At 40.4% G+C, this 13,535-nt stretch overlaps 1 protein-coding gene across 4 annotated transcripts in view; it reads left to right on the top strand.

Annotated features, from left to right (window-relative positions):
- The window catches only part of LOC138028527 (uncharacterized), a 29,127-nt gene continuing 15,592 nt past the window's right edge, over positions 1–13,535 (top strand). The window contains exons 1-5 of one of the 4 annotated variants that reach the window (XM_068876108.1): positions 1–133; positions 6,940–7,025; positions 9,708–10,097; positions 11,795–11,863; positions 13,009–13,535. The exon at positions 13,009–13,535 is cut by the window's right edge and continues 4,271 nt beyond it. Coding sequence is in view for 2 of the 4 variants with exons in the window: in XM_068876111.1 (XP_068732212.1) it covers positions 6,980–7,025; positions 9,708–10,097; positions 11,795–11,863; positions 13,009–13,205 (702 nt within the window). In the remaining 2 variants the exon portion in view is untranslated. Of the gene's footprint in view, positions 134–4,468; positions 4,720–6,939; positions 7,026–9,707; positions 10,098–11,794; positions 11,864–13,008 lie in introns of those variants that run through there. The other 3 variants (XM_068876111.1, XM_068876107.1, XM_068876110.1) reach the window with 3 other exon arrangements.

Genomic DNA, 13,535 nt, shown 5'->3' with positions numbered 1-13,535 from the left:
AAAACAATAAAAGTTGCGTGCGCTGTCAAAATGCAATGTAAAGCTGCTCGATCCATCCGTGACGTTTCCTAAAGTTTATTTTAAAATTGAGAGTCCTGGGCTTTATACGACGTCTCCTTCTCAAACGTAACAGGTCAGTAACCACAATTTTATCAGTTTTTATATTGAAGAACCGCAGCGGGAGCCTTTTCTAAACAACTCGGTCATGTAAGCTTTCCACTGATATAGACAAAGCAACTGCCTCAAAGTACCTGAGAAAAAGCGTCACTCGGATCTCGTCTATTTGTACTTCAATGTACTGTTTGTTGGTGACGTAATAGTTTCTATACTATAACACTATGAGGTACGTTTGGAAACGAAAATCAGTGCGTAGGTTTGATTGACAGTGTGTTTCCCCAGGGGGGGTCGATTTAAAGAACAATGCACAGCTGGAGAACAAATTAAAAAATCTACACCAGGAAAGAGAGCTTTCAACATCTTTAGCGATCTCAAAGTTGGGGACAATTCGGAATTGGCACCGAGGAAACAAAAATCTCAAGGGAACCTGAGGAAGCCCCCTAGGGGGCTTTTAATAGACCACATTCGTAATCTCAGTATTGGACTGGAACTAGCTTGCAATGGAGGCTAATGAAGAGGAATTTGCATTTGAAAAGATTTTCCTGTAATTAGCCTCCATCTCAAGCTAGTTCCAGTCCAGTACTGAGAATACGAATATGGTATCTTTGGGGCGAGCTTCGTAGTTTTCCACAAAGGAGGTCTTGTATTTCTCAACGTCACATTTCGTTGGTCATCAAACCTCATGATCAGTACGTCAAACAAATCCATTTGTTTAATACACGACAGAAAGGCAAAACCACTTCTGAAATCGATAAATAGGCCACTGCAAGCATTTTGACCAAATCAACCCTCGAGTGAAGATCAAATTGTTTTGTGTTTCCCTATCAAATTATGTTCATTATAAATAGGTGGTTCACGTGACGTCATCGCCGCCATGTTGGTGGACGAAAACAAAAGGTCTCTCATTGTCTCCTATTGTTCGACCACCAGCAATTGTACATTACATCATTGTTATCTGTGTTTCTGCAGTAAGCACACAGAAGCACATCAAAGTTTTATCAGCCCACGTGACTTTAAGTGACATCTTTTGTCCGTTATAATGAACATTTTCGGAGTTTTAGACAACTTGTGAAGGAAATGAGTTTTACTTTTCAAATGAATTTAATGAAAAAATCATAAGAAAAGAAAATTGATTTTAAGAGTCCCTTGATTGATTCAGCTCAGTCAGAAACAGTAATCAAGTACTACAACAAGAGTAAAATGTAGGAGAAAATGAATTGGGAATTTGCCGAATTTGCACTGTTTTCAGTTCCCTTATATTAGACGCATTTTGGCAGGGAAAACCTCTTTTAAAATCCACTTGGATAGACTTTCTGTCAAATGCGTTATCATATCGTTTTTCCATTTGAGCATTGTAATTCTGGACCGTGCTTGACCGGAATAAAAGGAGACCTCTCAGTATAAACGATGACATAATAGCCTGCGAGCAGGCTCTTTTGTAAGTTCGTGGTGGCTTGTTCGTGAGGGCTAGAATTGTGCGAACTTACAAAAGAGCTTCGCCACTCGCATGACTCTAGCCGCCACGAACTTACAAAAGAGCCTGCTCGCAGGCTATTATGTCATCGTTTATAGAGGTCTCCTTTCCCTTTCCCTTTCTCACCTTCCCCTTCCCCCACTACCACTTCATCCTGTCCTCCTCTTAATGAGCAGATTTTTTTACTCGCCTCAGGCCTCTGTTTGTCAGAACAGAGATACGCCAGATTTGCAGACTAGGGAAACCATAGTATTTTAAGCGGACCAAAAGTTACCATATTTTCTTTCTCATGGTGCTCTGCGTGCCGAACACACCCGCGTGGGTAAGAAAATATAGTAACCTTTTAGTTATGACGTCATCGTACGACCAGTCTGTTCGCTTTTTTTGGTGGGAAGCTGTCAGCGTACTGCCTTTGACACTGGGAAGGTGTTACACTTTGTTTTAGTAACAAGCAACCAAAAAACAAGCTAAGTATTTTTGTAAAATATGGCATACAATGAGGAAAGAAGAGAAAGAGAGAGGTGACGAGTAAGCGATGCTCAACGTGAAAGAGAGCAAATGAGAGCACAAAAAGGAAGGGAAAGGAAAGGAAAGGAACTTTATTTAAGTGTCAATTCATTCTAGCGCTGGAGCACTAAGGACACTGTAAACTGAAATTAAAAATCAACGTAAATCAAATCAAATGTTGGTTTTTGAGGAGAGGGGAAAAGCGGAGTACCCAGAGAAAAACCTTTTGGTGCAGAGAAGAGAACCAACAAACTCAACTCACATATGACGACGAGTCTGGAATCGAACTCAGGCCAACATTGGTGGGAGGCGAGTGCTCTCACCATTGCACTATCCCTGCAAAACAGAGAGAGAGAAAGATCGAGGTGCTCCGCTTTTACGCTTGCCTAAATATTTAACAATTATTGGGCCGTAGGTTGAGGAAAATATCGTGATTTGTCAGTGGCGAGCAGATCAATTATTTGCCGAAGCCGATAGACCGAGGCAAATAATTAATCTGCGAGACACTGACAAATTACGATATTTTGGGATAACCGAGTTCAATAATTGTTTTATTATTCAATCACCGAGTTTTATTTTATTTTTGTTTTCGGGAAGCGGTTACTCTGGATGCCAGAGGTTTTTTCTCTCTTATAGCGACGGAATAGCGAGTCGCGGCGAAAAACCTCTGGGGGCCAGGGTAGGAGGCTCAGTCATGTGCAGCACTGAGTATGTGTCTGTCATTATCGGACATCTGATACCTGTGGACAAAGGGTCACACAACAATCTGCATTGGCAGAATGCCGCATGCGTGGTTAATCTTTGATCAGATATCGTGAAGGGCAATGGAGAAAAAGACGAGAAAATGCGAAATGATGCCTCGTCCCCTCCTACATGAAAAAAGGACTTTTGGCAGCTTTCAGAGATAGCCGTTTACATGTAGGTCTGTGATCAAGCTCTCCGTAAGTGATCGTGCGATTCCCAATCAGCATACGTGATCCCCGAAGTGAGTAACATAAAGAAAAAATCTCTGCTTACGAGCCAGAAGGCCCATCAGGCCGGCACTTATCTCCGGTTTCATTAGCATGAAGCGTCTAGGAGTATTTCTACTCTCCCCTGGATGAGATGCCAGTTCATCGCAGGGTTTCCCCCAGCATTTCGCCGGTACCCATTTATACACCTGGGTGGAGAGAGGCACCGTGAGAGTAAAGTGTCTTACCCGAGAACATAACACGATGTCCCCAGCCAGGACCCGAACCCGGACTACTCGATCCGGAGTCGAGCACTCTAACCGTGAGGCCACCGTGCCTCCCTTAAAGAAAAAGTACCTTTAATTTGTGTAACTGTGTTTGAAAATAATATTCTGCGTTACATTTTTCTTTTGTTGTATTTTGTTTTGAAAACAAAAGCATAAGTGTGTGCAAAAATTAAAAAAGTGTTACAACTTCAAATTAACTCACTTTCTTTATTGAGGTAGGCTATTCATTAAGAAACCGAAGATAGCTATTGGATTAGTGTGTGGCCTTCCTTCGAGTACCTTTTCTAAAAGTATTTTTCAATTATATTTCAAACCACGACTATTATGACAATCAAATTGTTCTTACTCAACTCTTTACTACTCAATCGATTCATTTTTTCCAAAAATTAAAGCAACGTCTGCGGGAAAATCTTACAAAGTAGGAATGTTTCGTCAATTACATTACTTTGAGGTATGACGTAGCGACTTTCGGCAGAGACAACATTGGAAAAAGGCCAAAATTTGAATTTACTGGTGGCGATTCTTTGATTGCACTCACGTGGTAAGACGGCCATGTTGGTGTCAAAAAACAGAAAAACGTAGCTCCAGTTTTGCTTAATAATATAATTAAATTCCCAAAAGACGTTTCCGCTATTGTTCTTTCCACCAACATGGCCGCCGTGACGTCAAGTGCAATCAAAGAACTGTTGACCATAACAATCTATGCTCTCATCGACTAATCAATCCATGTGTAACACCCATTCTCGTCACCAGAGCAGAACGTCATGCTACAATCTTCAGACTGAATAAAATGGAACAGAAATGCCCCCTTCTCCCCAAATCAACGATGAAGCCGCGTGAAGGCTAACCTGCGATCAGGCGTAGTTTTCCTTAGACATGTCTCAAGAAAACTATGCTTGATCGCAGGTTACGTGAAGGCCAAACGCGCAATTTTCCCATCACTGATTTTGGGGGGAGGGGTGGTCTCAATTTTCCATTCAATTTGTCCAAGATTGTAACTCCCACCCCTCCCCGCTTGAAGCCCATGAACCCACGTGAATCAGCGAAGACACGTGAATCAGTTTCGCTTTTCTTTAAACCATTGGCCGAATAGTGCAAACTAGCTGTTTGATGTTAAGGCTGACAATTTAGGGGGTTCCGTCTTTTTAGTTTTAATTTCGGTTAACCTTGAAAAACAGATTTGACAAAGCATGTGATTCACCGTTAAGGTACAAAGTGCGTGAATGGTCATTTTTTGCGGACTTTAATCTTTGCGTACGGAAAAAATCAATCCTTCACTGACAACAATTTTCGCGATCATACTGTGATGTGTGTTCGAGACAGAGATCCAAGACCAAGAGACAGCTTTAATTAACACATGGAAGACTCCTTTTCTTTCTTCGAGGTGAGAAGTTGAATATCATTTCGATATATAGCCACTGAAATCCCGGGCTGAAATCTTGACTCAAATTAGGGATGAAACACTAAAAAAATCGCGCCCATCGATTTAGACCTCGAACCTACTTACCGAATTTAATCTAGCAAATTTCGTTTCAGAAGATCACACTTTCCCTTTCGCGTCCGAATCAAAGCCGTGGATCCTCCGCATTGCTGATCAATCGAAATACGCCAACAATTGCCAAATTCAATTAATTAAAGACCGGAGTATTCAATTAAGTCACTTGGTTTATAGAGCATTTGGCCTCTAAACCAGGCTTGATATTCAATATTAATATTATTGTTTAACTTAGTGACTTATCAATACAGTGCGGGTATTAAGTGGTGCGATTCTAAACGTTTCACGAATCCCATTTCTTTTCAAATTATGATGATGACGTACTCTAATCTCGAAGTACACGAATATAGAGACGTGTAGAGAAATAAAGTCGTTATCTTTATCCATTCTTCTTATGTAATAGAAATCAGACATGAAAGCCAGTTCGTCTGGAATTTAGCCCGTAAAAATAGTTTAAAATTGAAAGGCACAAGAGAGAGAGAGAGATGTATCCTTTAGTCTTATTTCGAATTACGTAAACTTTTGTTGAAGATTTCTTTCCAAGTGGAGCTTGCTTTGAGTCTATCTTCAGGTCCATTTTGTATTGCGATCTTGGGTGGAGGTACTTTATCGGCTTTATGCCTAGTGAAATGAGGCAAACATTCAAGACGGGTGTTACTTCAAGTACCTTGCATGTCCCTTCACATATTTGTCACAGATAATCCGTCACATTAGCCAAGAGCATTTTATCACGTAACTTTCATTTGATTTGTACTTTGCTCTAATGATGGTTTTGGACTTTCCGAGCAAATTGAAAATACATTTAACGCTGAACCCGGGAGTCGAACCCGGGGAAATCCGTGGGAGACCTTGTGGGTGTCTTCCATTTTCTTCTAGTTACCGTAATCCACTAAAATCATCCCCATGAACAGGGTCATACACCGTCTGTAAAATACGGCATTTTACAGACCGAGCTTAAAAGCTGCCTTAAATTGCAAATACATTGCATTTTAATTTGCTGCACACGGAAACCAACAACAACAACAACAACAATTATTAAGAACCGCTAGTTCATCAAGTATTTTTGCTTTACGTCAAGGGTTTTGTTCCAGCCACTGAGTTCACTCTGAATGGTTCTTTGTATTTGATGTCATTCTAGTTTAAACTTTTCCTTAATGACAAATTTAGTGTGTTTGCTTCTGGGAAGTCTCAACTTGTAATAAAGTGGGTTTTGAAAGCCGATGAATAATGCTGAATCTGAAAAAAAAGTTGATCCATGCGAGTAATTTAACCTCTCCAGTCGCGTGACCTGCATGTTTGTATAAAAATAAAATACATTTCAAATGCATTTTTTATCATTACAAGCCATTGGTCATCAAACAGCGGTCATCTTTTGCAACTGAACCCAGGCTTTCTCTTTCTCTTCCTCGTAACATGGATAGGCACGAGGACAGATAGGGAGGGGCCAGGGAGTGCGATGAAGTCTAATAAAGGAGACTTTAGTTTAAGCATTTTCTCGCTTCTCTTACAAGGCTAAAATAAATAAAGTCACTTTTATTCATGAAAGTTGTTCTGCCCCACCGAATCTCATTCAGTATTGGTTTGACATATAAATTCGTTAAGAAGATGCAGAAATCATCATCATTAAAAAGAAAAGAAAACTAAAGTGTGTAATTGCCTCTCTTGGAGCTACAATGAACAATGAATGTGAAGAAATAACTATGTTTTAGAACAATATACTGAAAGAAAATTATGGCCTTAATAATAACTGTCGGACAGAGGGACAGAGCAAAGGTGGGGATTGGGGGAGGGGGGGGGGTCTGTGGAGGTTAAAAAGCATGCTCTAACTAATCTAGGTGTGTCTCGAAAACTACTATTCTCTCGGCATGTATATACATAATATACAAAATACTTTGCCAGATTACCTTGACACAGGCAATTACAAGCCATTGGTCATACTCTTCAATAAAGTCATGCCCCGTTCAATTCGTGTTCATGTGCGGGTTGGTTTGTGGTGTAAAATTCAGCTAGTTCGCTGCGGGTCCGCAATTGCTTTACTTTAATATACACCAAAGAAAATTGCCACCCGTTTCCTCATATTTTCATTGCTTGTTCTTGCTTTGGTTGAAGAAACCCCAGCTCTAAACTGAAGAATTGTAGCTGCTCGCAGATGTATTGGAGACTAGCAGCCACTGTTGTGATAACTTTGCTATCAAGTAAGTTATTTTGATTTATCGAAGATCTTATTCATTCCCGTGTTCCACAATGGATGCGCTCCGAAAAATGTGGACATGACCTAATATAAAACACACAAGACTGCTTCATGTAGAGAAATGGATCGCCCGTTTTGATGATCTGTAAATAGATGGTTTGCAACCAATCTCTAGAGACACAGCTAAAAATGCTGCAATGTACATTTGCTGGTGGACGAACAAAAGGATCTAATGAAAGATCTTTTGTTTTCGTCCACCAACATGGCGGCGATGACGTCACGTGAAAACCACCTATAGGGGGTCAACACTAATGGCCATCCGTCAAACTGACATTGGACACTTCCATACAATTACACGACGCAATATGCCATCTTCATATGAGAAGCTTATCGCTGTAAAAAGAATGAAAACAGGCAGAATTAGAGCTCTAGTTCAACAAGAAATAGCGTTTCTAAGCAAAGCCGCGCTGATCTAAAAACCACTTTGAAGACGGTTAGCTTTTACTTGTTTTGCTGAGTACTACTATGTCAATACTCTAAAAAAATCGATTTTCCAGGAGCTTGTCTCGTTAGTCTGGTGGATATTGGAATATACAAGGAGAACTCATCGATCCGGGTTGAACTCTTTGGCTCACCTAATCTGAATGTTCTCTGCGCATTGAAATGTTTGTTTCTTTGAAGTAGATTTGAAGTCTGAAGTAGATTGTACGTCGTGTAAGTTAAATAAAAAGGGAAATGTCAGTTTGAGGGATGGCAATGAGTGTTGACCCCTATAGGCGATGACGTCACGTGAAAACCATCTATAGGGAGCGGACGACAACGACAGCTTTGAAAACCTTATCTAAAACATTATTTCCCGTCATTCGAATAATTTAGTGATTACTCCAAAGCCGTGTTCACACTCAACGTTGATTATGATCAACTGAAGTATAATTCAGACTATCATACTCCATTCAATTTTATTCAGTTATGGTTCTGTTCACAAATACAATAGGCAGGGTAACCTCGCAGTGTGAGACAAAATGGCGCCGTATCGCGTGGCTGCCACGGTTATCATCACCATGCTTGAGGCGAGAAGAGAACCAATGGTGCCTCCGAGAATAGAAGAAAACACATCCAAATCTTTGCTCCATAAAGCGATTAGAAGTTTCGTCTACTCATACCACCACATGTTCGCCATTCTGTTCAATTACGCACTGTAATTCCTTCAAAGGTCTTCAAACAACCCCCTTGAGGTTGTTTGAAGTAATTATAATCTAATTTTAATCAGGGACTGTAATTAGTTTATATAAAGGCCCGTGCAAACGCTCGCAACATTGTTGGCCAACAAGACGCAACATTGTTGGGCCCAACATGTTGCGAGCGTTTGCACGCCACGTTGTGTGTTGTTGCGTATTGTTGCGACTTGTTAGAAGTTGTTGGATGAAGTTTGAAACTGGTCAAACTTCAGAGCCAACAAGTGCCAACATTTATATTATTTCGCGGTCATCGAAGCGTGGTCCAACAATGTTGCGCCGGCGCACGCGCACTACATGCCACGTATCCACACAAATACATGCGAACAAGAAATCAACATGGCGTCGGAGATGGAAAACGTCCCAGAGTCCTTTTTATTCTCATCTAAAGACCCAACATGTTGTGACTTGTTGCGAGCGTTTGCACACATCGGCTAACATCGCGCAACAAGAGACAACATTGTTGGGCCCAACAATGTTGCGTGTTGTTGCGAGCGTTTGCATGGGCCTTAAATTCATTCCATATTTAATTCGATTATAATTCGATCATAATCGAGGTACGACGTGAACACGGCTCAAGTCTTTCGGCACTAAAAGTGCTAATCAGCATTCCCGAGGAATAAATTGGTATAACCTCACGTCGTTAGAGAGTTTAATCAAGGACAACGGTGATGTTAACGAAAACGTCACTCCAAAATTTGAACTTAACGCTATCGAAAGTATTTGGCGATTATTCTGTCTTGTTCACCTTGTACAATACAGGCCAACTATCCTGTAACTGGATGGGTACGAACGGTTTTAAAGTAAAAATAGAAAACGAATGGTTCATTTTTGTATGCTCCCGTTGTCATCAAAACCTAAAATTTGGTGATTTCACGTTGTTGTTTTGTGGAGTACGGCAAAGAAATGCACGGAAATTCGTGCTGCACATGCAGCACAAGTAATTTTCCTCTCTTAACCAATCATATTCTTGCTTTGTGGCATTGTCGTTGTCGTAGCCGTCATCTTTAAGCTCCCTAAATCCAGGCCCTCACGTCAACATTATAGGCCCCTATAGGACAAAAAAGTTGCTCACCCGTTCATTTTCTGTTTGAATGACAAAGTTATCAACTGACTAATGATAAGTCAGTCAGTAAGGAAGGTAAAATGTTTGACTTACTTCCTCGCTCGCTCATTGGCTGACACCGACTGATTAGCGAACCAGTCAAAGATCCAATTGAATGACTGGTCCATTGGTTGACAGGGTTACTGACTGACGGAATGGCTAACTGACTGACTCACAGAGTGATGAAATGACTAGACAACTGACTGCTTGGCCGACTGACTGGCTTCTTTATTATTTGACTGAGTTGGTTTTTAATTAACTGATTGATTGATTCTCTTACTGAATCAACAACGCACGCACGAATTCACTCATATACTCATTTACTCGCTCACTTTTCATTTTACAGCTGAAACGTCTTGGGGACTCTGTTCCAGTCCTTTGGTGACCTATGCCTTATTAGGTGGAAATGCGACTTTATGCTGGAAAATCAATGTGGACCTAAGGTCGTTGAAGAGATTCACAATTATGGCCCTATTAAAACCAATTGGATTAGATTTGGAAAAGGTAGCATCCGCGGATAGTGATGGACAATATTTCAGGACCTTCGCTTCAATGCATAGAGGCATATTTGTGGGCAAATCTAAAGTATATGCTGATATCCAAGCAAGGGAATTGTTTTTTGAAGTGACAAATTACACCACTGATATGGAAAATATGTTCTGCGTGATGTACGAAATGCGAATAATTAACAATGTACCTAAATGTATTGAAGATCCCCTGCTTCTGAGAACCTATGGTAAGTATGGTAAGCTAACAATTGACAACAATTGCAGATTTATGGTTACGAAGTTTTAATCATTTATAAGTATGGGTAGGTATAAGGCTACACTTGACGATATTGCTCGATTCTCATTGGACGAGAACTGTGGAAATCACGGTTTTGTAAAATTCCGAACTGGCTTTCGTTGAAGTCACTCATATCAGAGTTGCGAAGTGATGACTTCATAGTTAAAATCGTACTTAAATGTATTGACATTTGAAGCGAACACGTGGGCATTTTTGCTCATGTGTAGGCCCTAAGCGCTGACAGTTTTTTCAACAACTCAACGATGGTCGTTTAAAGAAAAAATGTTTGATGAATTTCTAATTAACTTCCGTACGAGGTTTTCATACCCATAAATGGCAAAAAAGAAGATTCAAGTGGTACCCACAACTGCGTTAGACTAGAAGCCCCCCAATTATGCACTTCATCCTTGAGTCAACCTATGCGCGTATCTTTCAGTTTTTAGAACTAACCCTTCCAATAGGAAACTCGCATTTACATCAGTTTACACGAACTTGCACAATTCGCATACTATGTTTATCTTCAAGTGAAGCTTTGATCCTCGCAGTTATGAACGCGATTTCAGCAACTGCGAAGAGAAGCCTGAAAAGGTCAGGACTTCAACGGGGTTTAAACCCGTGACCTCGCGATACCGGTGCGACGCTCTAACCAACTGAGCTATGAAGCCACTGCCCATGGGAACTGGTTATTTGTGGGTTCTAGTGTTCCCGTGATGAATGAATCAACGAATGAAATGATATATGAAAGGAATCATATATTAAACTGGGGATATGAAATCAAGTAAAGGTATGATCCTCGCAGTTATGAACGCAATTTTACCAATTGGGTAAAAAACCCTGAAAATTCATATACGGGTTCAAAGCCGGTTGAAGTACTGAATTTTTCAGGCTTCTCTAAGCAACTGCTAAAATTGGGCAGCTTCTGTAGCTACCGGAGCACAAAGTACGTAAAACAAAAGAAACAAGAGACCGATAGCAAAACAACTCCAAATAAAGACTAATCCCAAGCGACCAAAAACACAATGCTTTCCGGTACCTGAAGAAAGACCCTAAAATTGCGTTCATAACTGCGAGGGTCATGGCTTCACTTGATTTCATATTTCGCAGTTCAATATATGATTCCTTTCATATATTATGTCATATGCTTGTCTTCGTTTGACAATAACTTTATCCTTGATTGGTGGCCTTTTACATTGCAACGCGCCTTAGCGTGGCCACCAAACAAACTTTCACATTTGACAACTCCATGTAAATACGTGAACTCAACAACCCATGCAACAGTGTTCACCTTACAACCGTACGAACTTTGCAAGGAGGCATGACTGTCAATCAAATTGGTATACCCTTTTTGGCGGATAATTTGTAAGAACTTTGTTAGGTGGCCACGATAAAGCGCGTCGCACTGTAAACAGTACGTGCGTAGCCTCAAAAATCATAGAAAAGTACACGCGATGGTTGACTCATAGGGGTTGTATGGGAAAGGCAAGCTCCTACTCATGGACTCCTGCTTAGAGCGTGCTTTTTAACCTTCACAGACCCCCTCCCCCAATCCCCACCTTTGCTCTGTCCCTCTGTCCGACCGTTATTATTAACGCCACATTTTTTTAGTATATTGTTCTAAACATAATTATTTTTTCACATTCATTGTAGTACCTAGTAATGTTACAGTCACCTCTGTCACTTCAACAAACGCCACAGAACTCCGACGACCAACTAAAGGTGAACAACTCTTTCCTTGCAATAGTAAATATTACGTCAACATTCAACAAGCGTTGCATTTAAGGCAGAATTAAATATTAAAAGCTACATTGCACTGCCAGAAATCCTAATAAATGCACCTGAGCGTCCGCCTTTGTCGCGGAAATGGCCCACACAAGGGAAAGGGAAAATCTCTTAAATCAGAATAAGAAATGAACCCTCGACCGGTAAATTATCTTTGCTCTACCTACTGAGTAGGCTCGATTTCCAGCCGTTTTGGGAGTACGGTTAACATCCTCCTCCCAACAAAAGGCTGGATGACTGGTTAGTGTCGTTTGTCCGTTATCTTGTGCCATGCAGCCAATTTATCCTGATAATGGTGGATTTCCAATTGTCTTGCATTGAAATCTAAAATACCCACTACATACACACTTATTGACCACTCCCCACGGGGGCTTTACGAAACATTTAATGACACAACAGAACAATAACAACTTTAAGAATCCCAACTGGCCCAAGGAAAACCAGTTGGCTATTCACAAGTACAGCTATCAAGATCAAATTTAATTAGCGGTCAGAATGGGTGTTGAACACCACGACTGGATCACTGGTCCACCAATCAGAAAGTCTCCTGCCTGCCAAGTACAAAATACAATTGGCTGAATACGAAATACAATTGCGACGCGTGCTAGGTCACGACACAATTTTGCCCAAATTAACATTTTCTTTTGGCTTGAGGAATGATTGGATCTTTCAAATTTCGTTTTTTTTTTGTCTGGAGATTCAAATTGTCTTTCCAAAGAGTCGATAATTTACTTGGTAATCAAGTTTCTCGTCAAACTTAGGAGCAACTGCATTCGAAATCAAAACTCACGTTTAGTTTTAAAAATGACACCGAAAGAATTCAAAGGTTTATGAAACATATGAAGCTGCCCGAATCGATTTTAAATTCACATTTTTCCTCTTTAAGCCATAAGTCTGAATTCCTTGAGGTTTTTTTTTTTTGCAATCGACGTTGATTTAAAAGTTAACTCCTTTTACAAAAAGGAAACTTGCATCGCGCAGTACGACCTCTAACCCAATCTAAAGCTGAGTATAGTGTCCATCTTTCCAGTATTTCACGTGGGTATCAGCTCATTAACTCTCCTTTCTCCATATCGTTTTAGGGAGAACCAACGCTCGCACTGGAGAAACGTACTTCACACCATTTGTTATAGTCACCTGTTTCCTAGGAGTTGTTTTCCTCGCCTTTATAGTCACTGTGTTTTGGTGCCGAAGATGGCGGAAGGATAAAAAAAGAAAGCACCATCATAAGAACAAAGCAACGGGAAAGCATCGTCCTGTTAAAAAAGTTGAAATTTAAATGCTGTTGGTTACTTAGATCGAACACTATTTCACAGCTAGTAGATATTTATTTTTACGGGGCATATTTAAGTTAGTATTAAGTTACGTTGAAATTTATTGAGGTAACGCCCTGGCGTGCGTTTCTGTTAAGCTCTGAAACATATCGTGTTCATAATATTCTCTGTATCTTTAAAACTGACATTTCATGCCTCGAGACTTTGCACTTAGTAGAAGCACATGCTCAGAAGAGTACAACTTTTCTATATTTGTGTCAGATTGATTATCGCGCTTTACCAGACCTTTCCAGTCAACCACAAGCCATTCATACTGATTTATACATGCTTGATGG

The sequence above is a fragment of the Montipora capricornis genome, chromosome 13 (assembly GCF_036669925.1).
Source record: "Montipora capricornis isolate CH-2021 chromosome 13, ASM3666992v2, whole genome shotgun sequence".
In the NCBI taxonomy this organism is placed as follows: domain Eukaryota; kingdom Metazoa; phylum Cnidaria; class Anthozoa; order Scleractinia; family Acroporidae; genus Montipora; species Montipora capricornis.
The sequence above is the reverse complement of the archived record's forward strand: the minus strand, read 5'-3'. Positions and strand labels throughout refer to the sequence as shown.